Source organism: Lagenorhynchus albirostris, chromosome 7, assembly GCF_949774975.1.
Source record: "Lagenorhynchus albirostris chromosome 7, mLagAlb1.1, whole genome shotgun sequence".
Lineage (NCBI taxonomy): Eukaryota > Metazoa > Chordata > Mammalia > Artiodactyla > Delphinidae > Lagenorhynchus > Lagenorhynchus albirostris.
In genome coordinates, this window is record NC_083101.1 from 13,632,604 (window position 1) to 13,659,260 (window position 26,657).

The window sequence follows — 26,657 nt, forward strand, 5'->3', positions numbered from 1 at the left end:
GTGTAAGGTAAACCTCCAGTAAGTGGTAGCTGCTAGCATTAAAAATAGTAAAAAGTCCCCGTAGTTACAACCCTAGCGCTGCAGAACCCAGACGTACCTCAGCAGGTCCTACGGAAACCTGCGCAGTAACTTCCCACAGGAGGCGAGGACGCGCGACTGCGCTTGCGCACAAGCGCTTTCCTCCCCCTCTTCGGGCGCGAGGACCAGAGGGGCGGGTTCGGCAGCGTTGCGACGAGTCCAGAGGGGAGGACTGAGGAAGGGGCGTGGCCAGCAGGCCGGGCCACGGCCACACTCTTCCGGGCTTCTCCAGCTGCGTGCGCATCCTCCTCCCCCCTTCTTTTGTGGTCCGGCCCATTGCGAGGGTGACAGGAAACCCTGTGCAGGGAGAGCCGCCATCTTGGACGTGCCCGAGGAAGACCCTGAGGGAGCTGCAGGAACGTCGCCGCTGCCACCGCCACTGCCGCCAGTGCGTCTGCAGCTTCTCGGCCTGCCCGCTGCTTGCCGGCGCCTCGGCCGACCGCCCCCGCCCCTCTCCTGCTGCGCCCGCCCGCCTCTTCCTCGTCCTGACGCCCCCCTCACTCCCGGAAAGCTGCCCAGCCACCAGCAACCCCCCAGGTAACCCAGGCCTTCCGCAGTGTCCGGGGGCCCGGGGCTTCCTCGCCGGGCTCTCCCCGGGCCGGGGGTGGGGACGACGGCGGGCCCGGGGCACGGGCGAGGGGCGTTGCAGGGTGGGCCGTGTCAGGCCGCGGCGAGCCCGGGGTCGGCGATGGGCTACGCGGCGGCCTGACAGGAGTCCATGCGGGGGCGAGGGTGTCCCCACGCGGCGCCCGCCGAAGCTCCGGTCCTCCCCGCCCAGTCGAGGGCTCCGGGGCGCGGCGTGGGCAAGGGTGTGTTCGGCCTCGTCTTCCCCGCCTCCTCAGCCGGCCTGGGCCGACTCGCACCTCCCGCGGGCCCCGTCTCCTTGCCGCCACTCTCGGCGGCCGCCGACCTCCCCCGCCGGGTTTGTCCACGCGGGCCGCGCCGCTCTGCAGCTCACGAGCCCCGGACGTGGCGTTCCCCGGCCCATAGGCCGCGTCCGGCCCCGAGCACAAAAGGCAGCAGCCCGCAGCCCCGCTGGCCTCTTGGACCGTCTGCGACGTCCTTGTCGATGTGGGTAGGCTCTCTTGGACTCGGGCTGGGCAGGGGTCTGGGCGTCCGAGGTTCTGGTTTGGGTGAAGCCCTGTAAGGTCTGTGACATCCTCTAAGACCCCGATGCTAGCTAGCATCTAGAAATAACGAAGACAAAGTTTTGGCTTTTCTAGAATTTAAGAAAAGAAGGCGGAAGAAGCGTGTTTTGGTGGTTTGCACTTTACCGTGTGCCAGACCCGGATTTAGGTGTCTTCCAACAGGTTTATCTTGCTTCACGGGGCCCTGGGGGGTAAGTGTCTCCATCTCCCAAGTGAGGAAACTGAGGCATGAAGGTGTGATGTGGCTGGTTAATGATGGTATAGGCAAACTCAGGTTAGGCCAGGGTTACACACAGGACCATTTAAAATGTAGCTACGGCTTAATTCCTTTTTTGCTATGTTTGCATTTGGGTAACAGCTGATTACTCCTTTAGAACCCAGAGTCTGTCGTGTGGGCCACTACCCTGCCAGTCCTCATTTTCACCACCCCAGAGGAGAGATGGCAAGATTTCCATTTTATATTTGAAGGAGAAGCTGGGTTTCGCAGAGAGCAAATGCTTTCCTGGTGGTCCCACAGCAAGTGTCAGTGTCCAGATTTGGACTCTTGCAAAGTTTACTGCTCGGTTCCATTACTGTCACAACTGCCTTTTATTTAGGGGTGGTTATTGAGGACAAATGTGACCTTGCGATAACCCAGCTCCCACTCGCCCACCCCCCAAGACTTCCCCAAATGTTTCTTCAGATTTCTGCTTACACCCATTTACTTGGTCATGCCTTTGAGACATGTAGTGGTTAGGAGTTTGGAGGGTTCCCACGCCCGTATTGCCACTTCCTAGTTAAGTGACGTTAAGCAAGTCACTTAACTTCTCAGACTAAGTGTCCTTATCTGTTCACGGGATAACTGTACGTACAATTTAGAGTTGTTGTGAAGATTAAATGGGGTTTAAAACCCTTAGCACATTGCTTGGAATATGGTAAGTGCCCCGTTGTCTCTTAACAGTGCCACGCATGTAGTGGGTGTTTAGTATTTGTTGATTGAGAGGAGCATGGCTTTAGAGAGCTGTAGAGTTAGACCTGGGCCTTAATCTTAGCTTTCCCTTTAGTAGTATATGACCATTGGTATATCTCCTCTCTGAGCTGGTTTCCTTATCTGTAAAATGAGTTAGTTTTTAGAATTAGAGATTGTTTATAAAGTAGCTGGCATATAATAGTCACTCAGTAAATGGCCGTTATTGTAAAGAAGTAAAACCTTTAGATATTAATAACCTAAAAAATTCCTTGGAATTAAAACTACATTTTAAAAAGATTTTGTTTTTTATATTTCATGTTACACTTTATAGTTGTTGCATACTTCAGCTATGCAACAGAATGTGGAGTGTTTTTACAACTGATTATTAGTCTTAAATATCTTTGCATAATCTCAGTAAGATATTGTACAATTAGAGGAAACTTTGGGTTAAGGCAAATAAGATATTTTAAAACTAGAGCTATTGAGAGATGTTTCATTTTTTTAAAAAAGCTTGAAACATTTTTATGTGATTAAAAATGCTGGGCATGCCGGGAGTCAGCAATGCACATATAGAGGTATCAAAGATACTATTATTTTAAGAAACTTTTTTCTAGACAATTTTAAACATATACAAAGTAGGGTAGTATGTTGAGCCTTCATATATCCATCAGCCAGTGTCATCAGTGATCAGTCTCCTTTCATCTATATATACCTGTACCTCTCCACCAAATTACATTTTTTGTTGTTGTTTTTTCTTGTTTTGATTTTTATTGGGGTATAGTTGATTTACAGTGTTGTGTTAGTTTTCTCTGTACAGCGAAGTGAATCATTTATACATATACATGTATCGACTCTTTTTTAGATTCTTTTCCATCTACCAAATTATTTTGAAGGAAATCTCAGACATCATTTCATCAGTAAATTTTTCACTTATTGCTAATCCTTTTAACTCTAACGGTAAGTACAGGGTTTTAGTTCTGTTTTGTTTTCCTCCTAAGTACTTTCCTTCTGTGGACAGAGGTACAACAGTAAAGTACTTTATTTCCTATTCACAGCGTGCTGTCATAATTAGGTGGAAACTTTTGCCTTTCTCGTGGTACAAGAGAAATCTGTTTTTTTCTTATCACATTATTAATTTATATAAAAGTGTGACTTTAAATATCTTGTCAAAAGTCAGGTGATTTTTAAAGTGCGTCTCAGAAATGAGCGGGTTATTTTCAGAGGTTGCATTAGTGTTGAGGAAAGGAAATTGAGCATACATTTTGATTAGATTAGTTTAGTAGATTAACTCCCAAAGTTCTGTGTCCACTTAACTGACAAATCAAGTAGCATTCCACTTAGGGGGCTTGTAAGCACACCAAAATGCTTCTCTTCTTGAGTTCCCTGAAGGGAGGGACCCCTTTATTTCATTACTGTGTTGTAATGTATTTCATTACTGTATTGTATAATTTCATTACTGTATTGTCAAAGCCTAGCATAAGGCTTTGTGCCTAGTAGATAATTTAAAAATTTTTTTATATTGGAATCACAAATGCAGTTTATCCTGGCTCAGGTGTTTTTAACAGTGTTCTTCATGTAAAAAAAAAACCCCCTTAATTCTAACAATAAGGATAAGAATTTAAATCACCTGGAATATTTTTATTCGGGGGTAGCTTTTTTCCTGTGTTGTCTTGAATCAGTTACGTAAAAATTACACAGTAACATCTTATGTTCTGAGAGTGGAATAAAATAGCTGTGTAACAGTTGTGAAAGGATTAGTCAGACAAGTGCATAAGGTAACACAGCAAGGAGTCAAACCATAAGAAAATGAAAAAATGCCCTCCATTATTGGGGTGTTTTCTGTTTGTGTGTTTGGTTTTTTTGTTTGTTTGTTTATTTTTTTTCGTCTGCGCCCCAGAGCTTGTGGGATCTTAGTACCTGAACTAGAGATTGAACCTGGACTCTCGGCTGTGAAAGCACAGAGTCCTAACCACTAGACTGCCAGGGAATTCTCCTGTTTGTTTTTTGAGTCTAATCACGAGTCACTTCATATGATGTTCCCCATATTATTGGTAAATGTGGAAGTAATGTTGGAAGTATTATGACTGGGATTTTTTGTTTGTTCTTGTTTTGTATTAGAATTATATATAAAAATGCTTAAAAAATATTTGTCTTTTTTTCCTCTACTTTTAATATTTTAGAATATTACTAATGAATATAGTACATGCTTATAGTGTCCTCACAGGGATATATAAAGAAAGTTAATAGTTTTCCCCTTTTTTTCTCTCAATCTGTGTATTAATTTTTCACAGCTTGGTGTGTATCCTTCCATAGTATATGCATATAGGATTGAGTGTGTATGTGTTCAAAAATGGGATGTGCTATCATAAAACTCTGCAGCATGCTCTTTTTCACTTAAAATCATGGATATATTTCCAGATTAATACTTATATCTAAATGGTTTTTAAACTAGATTTATATTATTTCATAGTACAGATGTACTTTAGTCATTTCCCTGTTGACGAGTGTGTAGATTTTTTCCAGTTTTTTGCTGTAAAAATGTTGCATTAAATGCACTTGCACCTGTAAATTATGGACTGATGCTTTTGTTTCTGTAGACTACTTTTTAAAAAATAAATTTATTTATTTATTTTTATTTTTGGCTGTGTTGGGTCTTCGTTGCTGTGCGCGGGCTTTCTCTAGTTGCGGTGAGCGGGGGCTACTCTTTGTTGCAATGCTCAGGCTTCTCATTGTCGTGGCTCCTCTTGTGGAGCACGGACTCTAGGCGAGCAAGCTTCAGTAGTTGTGGCATGTGGGCTCAGTAGCTGTGGCCTGTAGGCTCTAGAGCTCAGGCTCAGTAGTTGTGGCACATGGGCTTAGTTGCTCCGCGGCATGTCTGATCTTCCTGGGCCAGGGCTCGAACCCGTGTCCCTTGCATTGGCAGGCAGATTCTTAACCACTGCACCAACAGGGAAGCCCTGTAGACTACTTCTAAGTGGGTTTCTTGGCCAAAGGGTGATTTGGGTTGTTTTTAAGATATTAAAATATACTGATTACTTCCCCCAAATATTGTGACACTTCAGATTCCCACAAGCAGAGTAAATGAAAGTGCCTACCTTCACATCTGTATCTGCACATTTCAAAACTAGTCGTTTATATGTATAGTTTCATTTGGAAAGGTGTCTGATTCAGTATATGGAGACTATGGGATACTATTTTGGCCCAACAATGATTAGTGTTTAATGTGCATTTAGTAACCATTTAGATCTATATGTATTGGCCTGGAAATAGATCCATGATATTGTTAAGTGAAAAAAAGCACGCTGCAGTTTCATTCAATAGCATACCCCATTTTAAATATATTTCTCACCTTAACAGTGGTATGTGTTTCATGTTCACGAGATGAGGTTGAGAAATCCTTTGTTACAGCATCATTAGGCAAAGTTAGTATTTAAATGGGGCCACAGAATAATTATTAGTGTTTAATATGCATTTAGTAAACATTCTTCTTGACAACCAGGAAGTTTAGGACTAAATTTTACGTGGACTGATAGTAAAACTATTACCTTAACTTTGAGTATTAATTAACCTCCATCTTTCTCTGATTTTGATTTTTTGCTTTTATTTTATCAACCTACATATATATTTTTTTTTTTTTTTTTTGAAAACATATATATGTTTTTAATGAGCTACTTTAGATAGAGAAAATCATGTTCTTTGGAGTCAGGTTTGGGTTCAGGTTCCAACTCTGCTATTTGCTAACTTTGTAAACCAACCAAATCAGTGAATTTCCCCAAACCTCAGTTCCTTCAGTTTTTACGTGGACATAATGGTAACGACTCTGCAGAGTTGTAAGACTTGAGTAAGAATTATACAAGACAACATAGGGAAAAGTAGTGCACATCCTCACATGGTTTACTCTCAACAAATGTTAGTTCCCTTCAGAAACTTTTTTGTAAATAGATATAATATGAATCGTTGTTACTAGTATTATCACTTATCCATATCTACAAATCCTGATCATAGTGCATCCTCTGAATGTAGTTATTTAATAACGCCTATTCAGAATATTAAGTTAGAACCAAGTGAGTGAACTGAGAAAGATTTGTGTCCCAAAGTACCGCTGTCGGGTTTTGTGGTGCATCTCAACTGTGGAGGAGGCCAAATAATATAGTGATTAAGAGAGGGTTTTCTGCAGTCAGAACAGTTGTAGGTTCAGTATAGACTTGACCACTTAGCTCTATGACGTGAGCATAATACTTACCTGTTGAGTCTTACCTGTGAAATGAGGATAATAGTCACCATTTTATATAAAGGTAGTAGTGAGGATTAAATGAAATAGCAGCATGTAAAGTATTCAGCACATTGCCTGGCATATGTTAAATGCCCAATAAATGGTAACTATAACAATTGTGTTTATTAGTTTACAGATTGTTCATCACATATTTAATGACTTGTCTGCTTCTTGTCTTTAAGAAAAAGGTGTTAAAGGAGATCTTATTTATATGTGAATTTTATTCAAATGATTTTTGTAGAACATGTAAGAAGGTGCATTTTAACCACACCAATCACACATTTGCTGTGCACAAATTACAGGATATTACCAAGATTTTAAAATTAGTGGATATTGTAGTGTTGAGTGGACTCATGCTTTCAGAGTGTTTGAACTCGACCAATATTTCTTGCTCTCCCAATACCACTTTTTTTTTTTCACTTTTTGAGTTCTCAAAGTCAGTAAAGCAGAAGCACACTTAAGTAATAGGGGAAAAACTTTTTTCTCCCTTCCAAAGCTAGTTAAAAATATATTCCTCACCTTAACATTGGTATGTTTCATGTTCAAGAAATGAGGTTGAGAAATCCTTAAAGCAGTATTAAGCATAATTAATAGTTAAAAGGTGCCACTTGAACATGGTTCTACTGCAAATACATAGTTTTGAGTGAATGCTATCAATAAACTATGGAAGTCTATTTAAACCTAACTAGTATCTTACCTTAGAATAATAAAAAGAGGACTTGTGTTAGTGGCTACAGTGCTAGATATTTTTGCTTTCCTATCTACTGAAATTAGTAAATTTTAGTAGTTCTCCTTTAACTCTGCTTTTAGGATTTTTATTGTAATTTTTAAGAAACTTGACCAGAAAATTGTGTACTGAGGTGGAGACAGGGTGCTGGTATTCAGTCTGAAATAGGGATCATTCTCTTCTATTTGGAAATAGTTTATACTAATTAATGCTTAGAAATTAAAAAAAATTCAAAATTAGTCGTCTCAGTAGATATTTAATTAATTAATGCTTGTGTGATAATTAGCAAGTACATAAATTAGTACAACTAGAATTGGTTTATAATTTCATGATTAACCTTTAGAGCATTTCAAGTAGAAACTGGGATTGTTACAGGCCATAGTTTTAACATAAAATGAAGGGAAGCAAAGTATGTACAGCTACAATGTTCAGTTAGAAGAGAGAAAAGAAATAGGAAAATCAGAAGAGGGAGAGCTTGAGAGTAACAGTAATTTAAAGGTGACTAATTACCTTCCCCCAAGTTTGAATAGGGAAAAAGAAGTTAAAAGAGGAGTTAAAAATGAATTGGATGAGAAGAACCTGAGAGAAATGCAGCCCAAGAAGAAATTAATAGCCTTTAAATATCATTTTTATTGTGAGAGATTATTTTTTTCCTTGTCTTTAGGATCTGGTTCAGAGATGTAGTAAATAATACAGACCAGTTTGAGCCTCAGGACCAAGTTCATTCTTGTTTCTGGAAAAAGGGAATCAAATTAGTATGATGTTCAGAATCAGAGTTACTTTAACTAGAAACTCTTTCCTGAAGGAACTGGTTAAGGGAGTTTTCTGTGATGTGACTGATTATAAATGTGTTACATCATGTCCCACTTTTGTTGAATGTAGTTCATACAGCTAAGTGGGAAGACTATACTGTGTGAAATTATCTAATAATTTACTGTAATTGACAACTTCCTCTTCCCTGGTAACAATAATTCACTTATTCTAAATATATACTTTTTCTACAGGTTAAATTTTATTAGTTACTTAGAAATTTTATTTGAAATATGACTTACAGTAAGGTGTTAATTTCAGTAAATGAGTTTCCCCAATCATACTAAATGTCTGGCTTGTGTATGCGACAGTTGGCCAAAACAGTAAAATCCAGGTTAAAAAAATACTGGAAATAAATTTTTTAAAAAATAGGGTTAAATCTTCATATTTATAAAGAATTTTTATCTTAAGCTTTTTGGCTATACCGTGTGGCTTGTGGGATCTAAGTTCCCCAACCACGGATCGAATCCCGACCCTTGGCAGTGAAAGGGTGCAGTCCTAACCACTGGACCACCAGGGAATTCCCTGAAAACTGCTTTGAGAATAAATTTTTTTCTTTCAATTTTATTGGGGAATAAAATTTATTGTAAGTTATTACCAGCATTAAAATTCACCTCTTATTTCTCTAGCACCTAGCACAGTGTCTGACACATTCAAGGCATTTGTTTGAATAAATTGGAGAGGTTTTTTTTAAGTTATTAAAAGTAGAAGAGGGGCTTTCCTGGTGGCACAGTGGTTTGGAGTCCGCCTTCCGATGCAGGGGACACAGGTTCGTGCCCCTGTCAGGGAGGATCCCACATGCCACGGGGTGGCTGGGCCCGTGGGCCATGGCCGCTGGCCCTGCGCGTCCGGAGCCTGTGCTCCGTGATGGGAGGGGCCCCATTGGTGAGAGGCCCGCGTATCGCAAAAAAAAAAAAAAAAAAGAGAAATTAGAATTCTTTAGGTTAAGTCTTCTCTGAGGGTAAGAAACGGGCTGTGATCTTTAAGAATACCTTCTAATAAACAAACTTTCAAATTTTAGAACCACAATATGCTATTATTTCTCTTAGCTCCTAGAATAATATATAGCAGGCATTTGGTATATTGTTAATCTTCAAATCCTATATTAGGTTGAGCTATATGAAATTGTCAATAATTGACTTTTTTTAAAAAATCTATAAGAACAACAGATTCATGTGGTTCTAATTCTGACATTTATTTGGTTTAGAAATAATATGATTACTCTTTCTTTGGATGCTATGCTAATTGATAATTTCAGGTAGAGTAAAAAGGTTGTTTTGTGTTTATAAGTTGGTGGTTACTTTTTATAACATTCTGTTGTAAAATCAAAGAGTTCCAAACAAATAGGTCATCAGTATTCACTTGATCAGTTAACAGGGATGGGGACCTTAATAGGGGAGGAGGATTATTTATAATGATGATACTGTTTAACTTAAATTTATAAAGATTTTCTTGTTTGAAAATTTTCAGAGTAGCATTTCTTATTGGGTATTTCCTAAAGTGAAATATTGGAATTGTTTTTATATATGTTCTTATATTTCTGGGGATAATATGTGAGAATGTTAAAGCATGTTCATCTAAGTGAATTTGTGCATTTGATCATTTTGGAAAATGCAGTTTTGCTCTGATATTGTAACCAACATTTTGTTTATAATCACTGTGCTTTATTTTATATATCTTCAAAGGATACACAGCTTGGGTGACTTGTGTATACTTTTTTTCTGAAGTAACACAGTTTTCTTTGTTTTTAGTGCCACAATGGCAACTGCACCATACAACTACTCTTACATCTTTAAATATATTATTATTGGTAAGTTTATTTAACTTATACTGTTGTTCTCCAAAGAAGGTTAAAATGCAAAATATTTATATGCTAATACTTAATGTAGTACTCCAGAAGAAGTGAAGGATTTTCTTTCTCACTGCAAAATTAAAGCTCCTTTGATAAGGTTTATTTTTGTACGAGTGATGTACCTTTTGCTTTGTGACCCTGGGTACTTCTGTAGTACAAAGCTGGGTACATTTGAAGTGATGTTGGTTTTTCTTGAGGGCTGCCTGAAAGTTTGTTAATACTGGGAATGAGATTAACTTCGTAGGAGTGCTGATACATCCAGAAATATCATGAAAACTCTCAGAGCCCCCTGGATTCCAACAGTTGATAAATATTCAGAGTAATTGTGTAAGATACATAAAATATAATGGTGGTTTTTCTCTTAATAAGTTTTGAGATTTAGCTCAAATTAAGACAATGCTGTTTATCCAGATACAGTTTTAAGAGCACAGTTGAAAGTATACATATTATTCTGTTAATTCATATTACAACAGTTTGGTTTAATGTTGAGCGTATGTGACTATTGTAATGCTTCCTTCATCAAAGGTTAAATTGCTGTTAGTACAGTTAGAGATGATATCTCTTCTGTTATGATTTTCACGTGATGTACATTCTTTTGTGGAATTCTACAAGAAATACGAGATAAAATGGGATCTAGTGAATCAAGCTTCCCAAACTTATTATTTCTACTTGTTATATGCTGCCCTTTTGGTCACTCCTAGGAGTTTCTGACTTTTTTGCATGGGTTAAGGGAAAAGAACAAAAAAAGTTGAAATAGTTCAAAGTAAAAAATACTATGTTTCTCTGTTAAAAAGCTTTTGCCAGCTGGTGTCTATTTATTAACATAATTCATAACCAAATTCTGTCACCAGTGAAGGTTGGGAATATTCAATTTATATATCACAGTGAAAACTGACCTTTAGGATCTTTTGAACTCGTTATAAATTATGGAAATAAAACTTTTTTAAGTGCCCCAGAAGTTTGTGATGTGATATGGTAGAAGGGGTATAGCAATCATTGAAGAGTATAAAATTATAAGTATAAAATTGAGAAATATAATTACCACTTGAAACTTTTTTTTTAAACAGGGGACATGGGAGTAGGAAAATCTTGCTTGCTTCATCAGTTTACAGAAAAAAAGTGTAAGTTCAATATGTAAGATAAAACATTAGTAAATTCTTTATTGTCACATGACACTTATTTTCAGTGTATTCTATGCAATTAAATATAACCTTTCCCTATATATGCACTTTTGTCTTTAGGAAGTGATTTTTTTTTTTAATAGGTGCAGACAAAATGAAATATACCTGTATGTATAGAGTGTTGGCTTTTTATGCCATAAATAACTTGATTGACTTGTTTAGATTTTTTTGATGATATAAACTTAAATTTTAAAAATGTATACTATAAAAAATTTTTAAAAATTACAGTGTCAAACTTAAGTAATCTTTTTCTTGTTCTCTGACTTTCCATTATAGAAATTATCTTATTGGGGGAAATTTGCTCATATATCATTTGCTAATAACTAAATAATAATAGATTGGAAATATTTAAGGTGGAATTCTTTCTACATTCATGACTGGTTGATTAAGATTCAAAGTGTACTACTCTATCTTGGGTGGTAGGGGAAGGGGGCATTGTATTTTATGTAACCGATAGGCTAAATATAGTTGAAATTGTTTCCAGTAGTTGAAATCATTTCTATGGCATTTTTTTTTTCTATGGCATTTTTTGGCTTAATGTAACATTTTATGAAGTGTCCAGAAGTCTGTGTGTACTATAGAAGAGAATAATAGTGGGTTTAGGTTTTCAGTGGCCTAATTATAAGGAAAGGACTAATAAAATTGTTCTGTTGGATTAGACGTATATAACTCGACAATATATAATTATAAATATATATTAAACATGGTGACTTTGAGATATTGATAACATTTTGCAAGATAAATATTTGTTTGACCAAAAACTAGAGTCCTAAAACCATTGATTGATTTGTTATATGTAAGAATTGTCAGAAGGCTAAATAGTATAATGTTGGTATTATGAAGAGTTTATGAAAATCTTTATTTTTCATTAGCAGATTCTTTTAGTCCAAAGGTCAGCAAACAGTAACCTGTGGGCCAAATCCAGTCACTGGCTGTTTTTAGAAATAAAGTTTTTTTGGAATGCAACCGTGCCCATTTTTTACATATTGTCTATGGCTGCTCTTGTGCTTCAGCAGAATGCAGTCTTGTGACAGAGATTTTTTGGTCTACAGAACTTAAAATATTTATTATTTGGTTCTTTTTTTTTTTTTTGGCCGCACAGAGCGGTATGCGGGATCTTCCCTGGCATGTAGGATCTTCTCCGACCAGGGATCGAACCCTCACCCCCTGTGGTGGAAGCACGGAGTCTTAACCAGTGGACTTCCAGGAAAGTCTTATTATTTGGTTCTTTACCGAAGTTTGCTGACCCTTGTTCCAGTCACATCTCTGTGACTCACTTCTGGGTTTTTGCTAATTTTTTTTTTTTTTAGTGCAAGCTTTAGTCTGTTTATAGCCTACAAGCATTAGTAAGTCATTTGATTTACTAGTGGATTATTTTCCCACTGGTCTTAATTTGAAGATTTCTGCAAGTTGGAATGTTATATTTCTTTTCCTCCCTAACAGTTATGGCTGACTGTCCTCATACAATTGGTGTTGAATTTGGTACAAGAATAATTGAAGTTAGTGGCCAAAAAATCAAACTGCAGATTTGGGATACAGCAGGACAGGAGAGGTTTAGGGCTGTCACACGAAGCTACTACAGAGGAGCTGCGGGAGCACTTATGGTGTATGATATCACTAGGTAAGCGATTAATAATTTTCAACCTTCATCCTTGAAAAAAGAAATCTATTTTAGGAGTGCGGTTTCTTTTTTTATTGATTTAGGCATTCTATAGTTTGTAATTGCGTGTCTGTAAATGAGCTTATTTGGGATTTATGGATTTTTCTCTAAATTGCTGTGTGTAATACTTGATATAACATGTTGATTTCCCTTTCTGAAAGTGAGTATGACTGAAGGAAAACTTCAGGAGATGCCGGTGGAGTGAGTGAAAGAATACTGTTCTGAAAAGCAGTATCAGTTGAATTATTTGAGGTGAAATAATATTTTACACCACATATTTTCACTTCAGTAGAAAGCAAGCACATCTTGAGGAGTTCCTCTGTTCAGCCTCTAGTTATTTATTTTTGGCTGCATTGGGTCTTTGTTGCTGCGCACGGGCTTTCTCTAGTTGCGGCGAGCAGGGGCTACTCTTCGTTGCATTGCGCGGGCTTCTCATTGCAGAGGCTTATCTTCTTGTGGAGCATGGGCTCTAGGCGTGCGGGCTTCAGTAGTTGTGGCTTGCAGGCTCTAGAGTGCAGGCTCAGTAGTTGTGGCGCACGGGCTTAGTTGCTCTGCGGCATGTGGGTCTTCCCGGACCAGGGATCGAATCCATGTCCCCTGCATTGGCAGGCGGATTCTTAACCACTGTACCACCAGGGAAGTCCCCACACCTTTTCAAAATAAGGTCAAGCAAGGAATTAAGTAGTTTTGCTAACCCACCATGGTAGATTATAAAAAGTTCTCATACTTGCATCTGAAGTATTTTATTGTTTATTTACTTAAATTCTTTTTTGTCCTAAAATGGATTGAAGTAGCTCATGATACTTCATGTAGCAAGATTAAATTTATTTCAACTCTGTTTCTGGAAACTCAAAGCAATTGATAGAAACTAACGAAACTGGATCCTAAATGTTTGACTTTGGAATACTGTGCCACTTCATTAAACTCTGTACTGTTTATCTACTACTGTAAGCTAGAAAATGAACTGGATCACCTTTCATGTTAATGCAAAGTGCCAGTCTAAATCAGTGTGACTCTTGTCTCACTTTTTGAGGGGGTAGGAATTGGTGAGTGGGACCAAGTGATAGACTTTCAACCTTATTTCCTTTTGGGAAATGCTTTATACTGTTTCCTCTTGAAGAGTCACATTAGCATATTATAGGACCTTGAGAAGTTCTGTAGTAAAGGAACTCTTTAAGTTTGTTTAATTTGGTGTTTTCTAAGGTTATTTTATTGAGGAACACCCTTTGGAAAATGCTGCCTTAGAATAAAAATAGTGGATGATTATAATTATAGTGCTTGAAGTCTTACTAAATTCTAGAATTTGGTGGTGTCGGGGCAAAACAGAGTGAAACAGCCTTAATGCTCTTCACTAGAGCCAGACAGTTGGTAAATAGTTTTGTGAGAAGACTGTTAAAGAACCTGGCCATCTGTACAGACATCCTTTTATGAGGGATGCATTCCTGAAGACTTCGCATAATTGAAAGCTGCATTCATTATTATAATTTTTAAAAATTTATTTATTTATTTTTGGCTGCGTTGGGTCTTTGTTGCTGCACGTGGACTTTCTCGTTGGGGAGAGCAGGGGCTACTCTTCATTGCGGTGTGCAGGCTTCTGTTCGTGGTGGCTTCTCTTTTTGCAGAGCATGGGCTCTAGGCGCATGGGCTTCAGTAATTGTGGTGCACGGGGGATCTTCCTGGACCAGGGCTCTAACCTGTGTCCCCTGTGTTGGCAGGAGGATTCTTAACCACTGTGCCACCAGGGAAGCCCTGCGTTCATTATTAATAAAATTTAAATATGGTGATGTGTGCTTAAGTGTATCTGTCTATAGTGTTGTAGTTTGTTTTGCTTTCTCTATGTGTTCTTTTTTTAATTCCAGCCTATTGAGATACAGTCAACGTAGAAGATTGTATAAGTTTAAGATCATTTGATACGTGTATATATTTTGCTTTTAAACATAACTTTTAAGCATAGTAACTACTTTTGAGAAAATTTGTGTCTATTCAAGTCATCAAAAGTACTTTGCTGGAAACAGCCCAAATGCCCATCATCTGACAAATGGATAAACAAATGTGGTATATCCATATAGTGGAATATAATTCAGCCATTAAAAGGAAGGAAACATTGATACATACCATAAAGTGGATGAACCTAGAAAACATTTTACTAAGTGAAAGAAGCCAGACACATACAGTCACATGTTGTATGATTCCATTTATATGAAATACCTGGAATAGGCCATTTCATAAAGACAGAAAGTGGATTGCCAGGGGATGAGGAGTAAGTGCCAGTGGGTACAGAGTTTCTTTTTAGGAGTGATGAAATGTTATAGAATTAGAGTGATGATCATGCCACAAATTTGTGAATATATTAAAAACCACTACATTGTATACTTTAACAGGATGAGCTTTGTGATGTTTGTCATATCCCAATAAAACTGTTACTGAAAAAAAACAGTACTTCAGGTTTTAGATGGGTACTTTTTCTTGGTAAAGTGATATTTCATAGCAACATTGATGTGGCAGCTATGACACTGATTTTTTTCCCTTTTTTTTTCTATTATTAATCATTGACATTTTGCAAACTTAAAAGTCTCTGCTTTAGAGTAATACTTTTTATTCTTAGCATTAACACTTTTTAAAAAATTTATTTATTTATTTTTGGCTGCGTTGGGTGTTCGTTGCTGCACGGGGGCTTTCTCTAGTTGCGGCGAGCAGGGGCTACTCTTCGTTGCAGTGCACGGGCGTCTCATTGTGGTGGCTTCTCGTTGTAGAGCACAGGCTCTAGGCGCGTGGGTTTCAGTAGTTGCAGCACATGGGCTCAGTAGTTGTGGCTCACGGGCTCTAGAGCACAGGCCCTTAGTTGCTCCGCGGCTTGTGGGATCTTCCCAGACCAGGGCTCGAACCCATGTCCCCTGCATTGGCAGGCACATTCTTAACCACTGCACCACCAGGCAAGTCCACTAGCATTAACTTTTTTTTTTTTTTTTGCGGTACGTGGGCCTCTCACTGTTGTGGCCTCTCCCGTTGCGGAGCACAGGCTCCGGATGCGCAGGCTCAGTGGCCATGGCTCACGGGCCTAGCCGCTCCGCGGCATGTGGGATCTTCCTGGACCGAGGCACAAACCCGTGTCCCCTGCATTGGCAGGCGGACTCTCAACCACTGCGCCACCAGGGAAGCCCAGCATTAACTCTTGATTGTCACAGGGTACTTGCCTAAATTGACATCATAGTTTATCATGGTACTTTGTTTGATATATCACATCTAACATCACACCAAATTTAGGGATCTTTTAGCACCTTTTTGTTTTTTTTTTTTTTTTTAGCAGTAGTAACACCAGTTAATGCATATTTGGGTCAATATATAGAGAGATATTATATCTATAGATTTGAAAGTATGTTGGTGAATTTTAAATTAGTAATGAGACAGTTACCAAAAGCATTAGCAGAAGTTATGTACATGTAAATAATTCAGTATACGTGATCTTGATACTACTTACAAAGGATGTGTAGATTTTTCTGTTTACCAAAGTGTTGGCAGTTTGTAATTCACTCTTGCTGCCAGCTTTGACATTTTAAAATTGATCTAAATCAGTATAAATATTTTTGGACTTGTGTTGTATAAGGTTTTGTGCACAAAGCAAGATAGCTGTGTTGGGTAAAAGCAAGGTATGCTAGTACTACAAGTATTAAAGAGTGATAAGGCTTGTGCTTTTTAAAAGAAAATTTATTTATTTATTTATTTTTGGCTGCGTTGGGTGTTCGTTGCTGCACACGGGCTTTCTCTAGTTGCAGCAAGCAGGGGCTACTCTTAGTTGTGGCACGCAGGATTCTCATTGCGGTGGCTTCTGTTGTTGTGGAGCACAGGCTCTAGGCACATGGGCTTCAATAGTTGTGGCATGTGGGCTCAGTAGTTGTGGCCCACGGGCTTAGTTGCTCTGCGGCATGTGGGATCTTCCCGGACCAGGGCTCGAACCTGTGTCCCCTGCATTGGCAGGCAGATTCTTAAAACCACTGCACCACCAGGGAAGTCCCAAGCCTTGTGCTTTTTAAGAATTATATTTGACCATTGTTTGCTTAGAAAATTTTAAAGCATTGGGAAAGAAGTTTTTATGTGACTTTTTTTTGACATTTATGTGGTGATTTGTGTATAATGTAATATAGCACAGAAAAAAGAGAGTCTGAGTAAGAAATTCTTTTCACTTCTCACTGGGAAAGGATTAAATGTTTGGAATATCACATTTTATATGAGCACTGGCAGCTGGAGATCATGCAGTATATTCACAAGGCTGAACTAGAAACACTTCAAGGACACAGTGTGTGTACAGGGTTCTACACCCGGCTCTGAAATCATTAAAATCTTTATGGGCTTCTGTTTCCTCACCTGATAAATGAGTAAGATAGATTAATGTTTTGTGAGTCTGTAGAAGTCAGAAATATTTTTAAGCTACAAAATTTTTTAAAATTTTGACCTTTTTGGTAAAGTCTAATTAATAGTAATAGTATATACTCTGTATATTATTGTAAATTATTTGGATTTGTTTGTTATCTTAGATCCTACTTGGCTAGTGCAAAGGAGCCTATGAGTTTTTAAACTCTTGGGTTAGAGAAAATGGAGAAATAAGGCAGTCTGTATCCCCAAATGAATTAGCTGCTGGTTAATAAGAGTACAGAGTTAGGATAAACTCACTGTCTGATATACCTGGGGATTTCAGTTTCCAGTCAAATGTATTAAATGTCTTTTTAAAGCCAATTTTTAAAACTCTGAGTTTAGAATTGTTTTCCATCAGTTTTTTTAAGTTGTTCCTTGCTTGCTTATTGGTCTGTTTATGGATGTTCTTTTAAATGTAAAAAATTTACTCCTGACGTGTAAGTAATTAGCAAAGTTGCTGGCTATTGAGTTATTTATTTAAAAATAATAGGTTTTCCTAGAGTTTTGAAAAGTATATGTTTGCATTCCACAGTTGTACTTTAGTGTAACAATCTAGTCAAATCAAAAATACTTCTTTAGGATCTGTTGATTAAAGTGTATATTTAAAATATTTGTTGAAGTTTCTTTTTTTCTGTTGAAATGGCATCTGTGGCAGTCACAAATGTAAACTTTAATTTTTGCAGAAGAAGTACATATAATCACTTAAGCAGCTGGTTGACAGATGCAAGGAATCTCACCAATCCAAATACTGTAAGTTAAATGACATCTATTATACAGAAAACTTAAGATCTAAGTTGACCCAGAAAGGAAAGCCATTTGCTAAGTGGGCTTTTTTTGTATTTGGGTACTAAGAATGAGAGAATCTTTATTCTGAAATTAATTGAAGAAAAAACGTTCTTTTCAAATATGGATTATGCCAGGTTTTGCGTCTTATACTTGGGTTTTGTTCATGTTTGTGGTTAAAAAAAAAAGAAAGTTATGAGTGGGGTAGTCTCATGTCAAGTGGAGACTCTGAAATCTGAAACTGTCACTTTAATCTGCATTAGTTTCATAAAATGTTACCATTAGAGGAAGCTAGGCAAAATGTACTAGGGAATCTCTGTATTTCTTACAACTGCATGTAAGTCTCAATAAAATTTCAATTAAAAATAAAAAGAGTTCTGCATGCGTTAAAAAATTAGCCAGTCTGAGAAGATATTTATTTATGGAGATTTTCATAGCCACCATGCTAGACTCTGCAATATACAAAAATGAATGTGGGTCCTTAGCCCATAAAAGGTTATAGTCTAGCAGGGAGATTACCTGTGGGTATACAGGTAGCTATACGGAAAAGCAGAGTGGAATATGGGTTAGAAATAGAGTTACTGGTGTAGTGCTTGGTGGTGGTGGTGAGGACCCAGTATGAGCAGTGCCATCTGGAGAAACCAGCTTTATAGAGGAGGTGGTGTTTGAGCTGGGACTTGAAGGGTAAAAAGGTTTCAGTAGATTCTGTTGAGGGTATTCCAGGAACAAGTGAGGAAAAGCACAGATCTGTGACAGACTCTGAGCTTTTTGAGAGTAAGGCCTGTGTCTCACTTGGCTTTGCACGCCAGCACCTGGCAGTGGCCTGGTTTAGTAAATATGTAATCAGTGGTAAGATTGGCTTTCATCAGGGAACAGCAATTTAATTATATTGATAGTTAACATGGTTTGCCTGTTATGCCAGGGACTGTGTCTGGAACTTTCCATTATCACATTAAACCCTCTGTAGGTATACATACAAATCTATAGATGAATGTTCATCAGCAGCTTTATTTGCAATAACCAAAACTGGAAAACAACCTAGATGGCCATCAGCACGTAAATGGTGAAACAATCTGGTACGTCCATACTATGGAATACTCCCCAGCCATACAAAGGAATGAACTGTAGATAAATGCAGCACATTAGATAGATCTCGGGCATTGTGCTGAATGGAAAAAAGTCAGTCTCAAAAGATGACATACTGTATGATTCCATTTATATAAAACATTCTCAAAAAGACAAAATTATTGAGATGGAGAACAGATTTGTGGTTGTCAGGGGTTAGCTATGGGGGTGAAAGGTGTTAGTGTGAGTTGACTATAAAGAGGGCAGCACAAAGCAGTTTCTTTGAAGTGATGGAACAGTTCTGTATCCTGATGGTGATGACACAAATCTATACCTGCAATAAAATTGCATAGAACTATACACACTCCAGAACCTGTAAAACTGGTGAAATCTGAATAAGGACTCTAGATTATACCAATGTCAGTTTTCCTCGTTTTGAGAGTGTACAGTAAGTATGTAAGATGCTACTATTGGGGAAGCTTGGTGAAGGGTATATAGGACCCCTCTACTCTTGTGTAAGCTTTTGTGGTTCTATAGTTATGTTCAGGTATTGGTAAAATATTAAAAACAGCAAGGAAACAACTTATTGTACAGGGTCCTTAGAGGAGTGTAATAAAAAAATTAGCCGTGTCCTTCCTGCCTCATTTATGCCTTTTAAAATCTTTAGAAAAAAGAAAATCTCTTTAAGGTCCAGTGCAAATGTTACATTTTCTGTAACGTTGCCTTTGATTTCTGTATGGAAGTTAAATACTTCCTCATTTTTTTGGTGGTGTATTTTGTACCTCTGTCTTGTTAGCATGCCACTTTATGCCTCCCCTTTCATGATGATGAGAAGCATTTTGGAAATTCTTAAGGAATGGAGAGCAGGCAGTGTTTCCATTAAGCAAACATTTCTTGCTTTGAGCACCTGTGTTGTAACGGCCCTGTACTACTAAGCCATCGTGACTTGACCAACTTTGATATTTTTTGAAAAATTTATTTCCTTTAAGTGTTATTGCCTTATTCTTTAGAAGACTAGTGGACTATATATGAAAACTTCTTTCTCTCCTCAGTGGGCGCTTGTCCACACTGATTGAAGAATGCTCACTTGCTGAAGGTTTACATTCGGGTCAAAATGGCTATACTTCATGGACAGCATTTTTTGAAAGTAGGACGGCCAGGGCCTGAAATTTCATGTGAAAAAAAGTTAATGGTGGAAATCCCTTTTAGTTGAAACCGTCCATTTCTGAAGTATCTGTATCTGGATTACCACATCTGTTCTGAAGGGGAAAAGCGAGGATGGGGGGAGTTGCCAGTTGGTGTCAAAAAATACATTGGTAGAGACAGTTTATCCCCCAGCTCATTCCAGAAAAGGCTGAAGCCCTGTTTCCCAAGGCTGCACACGTTTTTCTTAGAGCTTTTCAGAGCAGCCTTTAACTTCAGCCTAACTTCACTGGTATAAATGACTCCAGAGTGGGTATAGGTGTATAATATTTTTCCTTGAATTTGAACCCACTGCATATACGTCCTCCCACCCCCAACGTCCTCTATCATGGATACACAGTCATTTGTTATCAGTTGCTACAAACTTAGTCCAGCCTAGGGATAGTGTAGGGGAGGACAGTATTTGATGGTCACAGTTTGGGTTTTCTACCTGACTTCTAATGTCCGCCTACCACTGACTGACTGACCTTTGACAAGTCCTTATTTGAGTATTAATTTCCTTACTTGTAGCCTGAGAAGTTGAACTGGTAGTTGTAAAGTTTTTTGAGGGTCCCAGGAACTTTTGAAAATCTGATGAAAGCCACAAACCTTCTCTTCCAGGGAATGTCCTTGTTTACAGCATTTTGTGCTTAATTTCAGTATATTCACAGATACCCTGGAGCTTGTCCATGGACCCTTAGTAGTCTTACTCAGATAAATGATAATCTTTGGCCTAGACCAGATCTGTTTCAGGCACACAAAAACAAAACAGGACTGTTTTGTTTTTAAATGGCTTGAGAGCTGAGACTGGTTTTTACGTGTTTATAGGGTTGTTTTAAAAAAAGTCAAGAAAGAAGTATATGCAAAGCGACCACAAACCTGAAATATATACTTTTTGCCCTTCACAGAAAGTTTGTCAACCCCTGGCCTAGGTAATTGCTGACATCCCTCTTCATACTAATACCTTCATGATTCTGTAGTTCTGTCTGATGGATAATTGCTAGTATTTCGTTTCCTTTTTAGACCCACCTGTTTTTTCTTCAAGATTTTTAGATTTCAGAATTTTCATGTTTGATTTAAATGGTTTCTTTTGTTTTAAGATGTTTTTCTTTTGGTCACAAACTAGGTAATAATTCTCATAGGAAATAAAGCAGATTTGGAGGCACAGAGAGATGTTACATATGAAGAAGCCAAACAGTTTGCTGAAGAAAATGGTGGGTTTCTTTTAATGGCTTTTTTGGGTCACACATGGGAGAATTTCTAGGGATAGGTGGGATTTTGACAATGCAGATTATTTGACAGTTTTTTAAAAATGCAAACTGCTCAAATCTAAGAATGAGGAAATAACAAAATGTGTTTCTATTTGAGGGCAGTAGAGTTATTTAATGACAAATGTAAAGATTCCCTCCATCTCAAACTCATATAGTCTTTCATAAAATACTATAGAAGGAGTACTGAAAGCTGTTGGGAAACTTTTATTCAGATGTTACTGAAGAGAGTGTCCTTGTGAAAGTTAATTCGAAATATCCTTCATAGTCTGAATTTTATTTTTAGGCTTATTGTTCCTTGAAGCAAGTGCAAAAACGTAAGTATGGCTAAAGTTAGTAGATCATTTTTAATTACATTCAAATTTTTCAAAGTAGAACCATATATTTAAAAATGTATAATGTATATACATGTAATGTATAATATATAAATGTGTAATGCTTATGGCAGGGAAAACAGTCAGCAAACATCCCTTTGCTTCCTGTTTCACTTTTCAAAATAATGTTTTTTGTTACTTTCCCTAACATATTATACCTTGCTTATACCCGTTGGTAAGCCAGGTTAATAAATGAAATTGTGTTAACATTTCAGAAGTGTTTGACTTTTACAACCAAGGTTGAATTTGGCATCTTGGACTCAAGGTTGGTCAACCTGTTGATTTAATGCTGCTTCTTATAGTAAAAAGCATGACTTAAGGAAATATTCAATGTCTAAGAATAATCAGAAGCATAATTAACATTTTCTAATTGTTATTCCATGTTCATTATTGAACCCCAGGACTGCTGTCATAGTTCTTCATTTATTAAGCCAAAAATTCCTTGCAGTGGTGAGAAGCTAGCTCCTTTTTGTTTAGCCTCATCTGTACTGTTAGTCCTAAGGGAGATGAACTCAAGTGTGAACATGGCTAAGCATGATAAGAACAGTACAGTTCATGCTTGGCTAATCAGACCATACAAATCCTGGAATACTGTTCTGCATGTGTTTGGAGATGACTTCATTTCTATTTGAAATGCCCACTGTAATGGCCTGTCTTAATTATTGTTATATATTAATATACAGCATTTTAATGATTAGAGCACATAGTTTCAAATAGGGTTTGTAGAAAGAGCTGTTAGTATTGTTTATATGCTTTCCACAGAAAATATCTTCCCATGTTGTTCTCTTAGCTCAGTCTTCTGGTAGTCCCTTATTAGATGATACTGGCTGAGTTGAAGACATCATGCCAGTTGACTAAAGGTTAGCAAAAGGTCAGTGTATAATGTCCTGTCTGTCATAGAAAGCTGTGGTTCGCCAATAAAGTTGTCGATTGCCTCTTAGGGGAGAGAATGTAGAAGATGCTTTCCTTGAGGCTGCCAAGAAAATCTATCAGAACATTCAGGATGGAAGCTTGGATCTGAATGCTGCCGAGTCTGGTGTACAACACAAACCTTCAGCCCCACAGGGAGGCCGGCTAACCAGTGAACCCCAACCCCAGAGAGAAGGCTGTGGCTGCTAGTGACCTCTTTGCCATGGCTCTCATTTGACCTTTCACCTCTGTCTGTTGGAAGCAGTACTTTTTACTTGCTGCCTCATTGTCTTCTGTACATCTTACTGGGTTTAATTAAAAAGAAAAAACAACTCTGTTGTAAAAACAGTTTAACACAATACTAAACTGCTAAACAACTAGATGTAATCAGGTTATCAAAGGCAAGTAGAGTAATAAATCTCTTCTGCATGGTAAATCTAGACTTTTTTTCCCCCTTGATTGTCCTCGTGATAGGTATGTCACCAATACATGATTTAAACTGAGCACTGATGCTGGACTTGAGTTTTACCCCTCCCTCTTTTTGGCAAGGCTTTGTCTCATTGTACGGTTTAATTTCATGATATCTTAAGCCTTTCTTCCCATTTTTAACTGTTCAGGTATGTCTGTTATAACCCATAAGTTTATTGCTGTGAAATGACTTCTGATGATAGAGAAGGGGTCCTTTAAAGCCTTTTGTTTTTGTTGGATAAATTCCCTGTTGTGTGGGTGGCATTTTTCTTGAGGCGGTTTGCTTCTGTCTTAGCCTTGCACAGGGAAAATATCCATTTATCTTTTCTCTTGTGCTTAATTAATAGCTTTATCCTTTTTTTTTACACCATTTTATCTTTTTCTCTTTAGCAGAAAGTAAATATGTATAAAATTTGAAGGAACCGAACTAACAATACATTCTGTGTATATTATTTTAATGAAGAAAATAAATTGATTACTGGCATTGGAACAGTATAAAATACCAGTTTGTACAGTATGACCTATATGTGACTATGTTACTCCCTTCCATTTCACATAAGGAAATAGACACAACTGCAGTTCACAGGATGTACTGGCTCCACCCTTTGGTGCTGGCAGTGTTTGGGGACATTATGCTGGAAGGAGCTCCTGGCATGAGAGGATTAACACTAGTAGATTCTGTTCCATCTTTGCACTGTGGCTTACCTGCTGATTTTCTTAACTGTTCTTGTGCAATCAATAATGTGCTAACCTGCTTTTCTCTTTTTGTAACGTTTTGCATTACAGGCTGCATTTCTTGCCTTACTATATAGAAAAAGAAAAAAGGCTGGGTTTACTATTGCACATTTTAAGCTTTTATACCTGTATCTTCTTGGAATGGTGAGATTCTAAACCAGACAGCCAGAACTGCAGGTCTGCTGTTAAGGGATTTTAAATTGTGCATTTTTAACACTACAGTGAAATAATCTAAGATATCCCCTGTGTTCTTAGTATGAGGGGCTATTTTATGTCACGTTGGCATAAATTGTTTTGTAAAGGGGAAAGTGTTTCTAACGGTGTTCCAATATTTGTGCTGATACAAAGTAAGTTATTGCTTTGCACTAGGTGGTTTGGCCACTGACAGAATACTGTATTGCAAGGGAAATAATCTTTTATTTCTTTAGAAAGCAAACTTACATTTTACCAAGTTCTTTACTTCTGTTGATTGATTTCTAATTGAGTTTATGGTTCAGGCTGGGAACTGAGAAGTTATTTGAAGTAGGATAGGCAAACCTCAGTATATTATATACAACGCACTCTCAGCTCAACTGTTGTGTTTAAAATACACATTTTAAATCCCTATTTACAGACACTAACGTAAAAAATACAGCTTTCTGGGTTGTAAACATGTGGTAGTACCAGAGTATTGTATAGTCAGTGTTAAATAAAAGCCAAAACTGGAATGTGCAGAAAATAGGATTTGGTTAATTTGTGGACTCACCTTTCTGTCTTTGTTTAACTTTTTAAAAAGATACCTGGAGTAGATCAGTGTATTCTGTTAAAGACTTAACAGTGATCCATTTTGCTTACACTGTTGCATCACAAGGGACTTGCCCAGGGACCATGACCTGCTGGTGTGTGTATATATTTACAAAAACAAAACAAACAAACCACCCATTGGGATATAAGGTAGCAATCACAAATGAAAGACTGCGGCTTGTTTAGGTGCAGTACCCTGATTTCCCAAAGTTAGTTACAGTGGGTCTTAATTGTTTTTGTGACAGGAGTTATTCAGACTGCTGTACTCTTCATTTGATGTAACAAAATGCTATTAATCTAAATATTTGTAAATAAAGTACCTGTATCTAGATTAAATTAAAATTGTTTGCATTATTTTCTGAATTATAACAGGATTTCATTTTTTCTTCAGGCAGTTATTTGGCATAAGTCGCCAGTTTTTATTTCAGAATTGTTCTTTTTGTTTAAAAAGAAAAGTCTACATAAGTAGCGTATAAATCCACATCACCCAGTAATTGAGCTAGTCTTATCCTTGTGTTCAGATCACACTTGCAGTGTTTTTCAACCTTTTTCAGTGTGAGATCAGCACATTTGGTGGCTGATAGTGTTCTCCCTTGATTGTACTTGGGGCCAAATTCTGTTATTTGCATGTGTAATCCCCTATAATAAACTTGGGTGCTCAAACATAGAGAAGCAAATTGTCATATTGTAATATCTGTGTGCCAGACACTGGGCAAGTACACTTTGGAGAGAATGTGAAATTCTTTTAATTTTTAATCCATGGAGAGCTTACTACGTGTGTGGTCACCTGCTTTTCTGGGTTACTCGTTGGCCTTTTGCACCTGCGAGGCCCTCCTGATTAGTAATTGGTGCTCAGTACTCTACGCGTTAGACATTCCAGTATGATGTTCAAGTATTTTTCATGGACAATAAAGTGTTTGATGCGGTAACTTTGATTTTTTTTTTTTTTTGGTGGGGGTGGGGGTTGGTGGTGTTTTCATAATACTAGTTAGAGGTAGCAAAGTTTCTTTGGCAAGATGTCTTTTGGAACCGGGTGTTTGTTTGGCGTTACACGTTAATTACCTCACCTCTAATTCCAGAAGACTATAGTTTTGGGAACTTTTTTGCCCACACTTTTTTTTTTTTTGCGGTACGTGGGCCTCTCACTGTTGTGGCCTCTCCCATTGCGGAGCACAGGCTCCGGACGTGCAGGCTCAGTGCCCATGGCTCACGGGCCCAGCCGCTCCACGGCACGTGGGATCCTCCCAGACCGGGGCACGAACCTGTGTCCCCTGCATCGGCAGGCGGACTCTCAACCACTGTGCCACCAGGGAAGCCCCGCCTACACATGTTTTAAGTGTTCTCTTTTCTTATAAATGTGTGGCTCAATTCACTCCCCTTAACAGAAGACCAAATGATTCCTGTTCATGTGGGAATATAGAGAGGATTCATGTGGCAGTTTAGAAAGAAAATATTTTACCCTCATTCAGCACATGGACAGACCAGGAAACTGTGTCCTTGAAGGATTTCAGTAATTGTGGATAGGCCAGGATTTTAAGCATTTTGCTAAGACTTGTGGAAATGAAACAAAGAATATAACTACCAAATCAGTTTTACTTTGGAAGTAGATGTTTTCTGGAACTTAATGTGTTAATAAATTTTATGCCATTTTCATTGTCTTTAATTGTATTTATCCCTGTTTTTTTTTCTTTTGGCTGTGCCACGTGGCATGAGGGATCTTAGTTCCCCCACCAGTGATCGAACCTGTGCGACCCCTACAGTGGAAGCGTGGAGTCTTAACCACTGGACCACCAGGGAAGTCCCTATCCCATATCTCCATATCTTAATGGTCCAGCTCTAGCCAAACAACTTTTTAGGAATATAAACCTCAGTAGGTGGTGAGAGATTACTCACTGTGCTATACTGTGTATAGTAACATGGTATATAATACCTGTTATGGTTCAAAAGCTGTATAGGGGCCTAGAAGAGTCCTTGGGGATATTTTAAAACAAAGTCTGACTGA

The 26,657-nt window shown here is 38.1% G+C and overlaps 1 protein-coding gene across 2 annotated transcripts; it reads left to right on the top strand.

Annotated features, from left to right (window-relative positions):
* Positions 1–331: 331 nt before the first annotated feature.
* On the top strand, positions 332–26,323 carry RAB14 (RAB14, member RAS oncogene family). Of its 2 annotated transcripts, none has more exons than XM_060154471.1 (8): positions 332–615; positions 9,737–9,795; positions 10,905–10,958; positions 12,462–12,639; positions 17,772–17,838; positions 21,245–21,332; positions 21,673–21,703; positions 22,702–26,323. In XM_060154471.1, exons 2-8 carry the CDS (start codon positions 9,744–9,746, stop codon positions 22,877–22,879), a joined length of 648 nt encoding a protein of 215 aa, XP_060010454.1. In that variant the 5' UTR covers positions 332–615; positions 9,737–9,743; the 3' UTR covers positions 22,880–26,323. The 2 variants fall into 2 exon arrangements, with proteins under 2 accessions (XP_060010454.1, XP_060010455.1); XM_060154472.1 differs by lacking the exon at positions 332–615 and adding an exon at positions 782–1,149.
* Positions 26,324–26,657: the final 334 nt, after the last annotated feature.

Excerpts from the sequence above, each read along its gene's own strand:
- RAB14 (XM_060154472.1), top strand. The coding sequence starts at position 797 with ATGCGGGGGCGAGGGTGTCCCCACGCGGCGCCCGCCGAAGCTCCGGTC. Across the intron at positions 21,333-21,672 it reads ACAGTTTGCTGAAGAAAATG|GCTTATTGTTCCTTGAAGCA; the intron begins GTGGGTTTCTTT and ends TTTTATTTTTAG. Across the intron at positions 21,704-22,701 it reads CTTGAAGCAAGTGCAAAAAC|GGGAGAGAATGTAGAAGATG; the intron begins GTAAGTATGGCT and ends ATTGCCTCTTAG.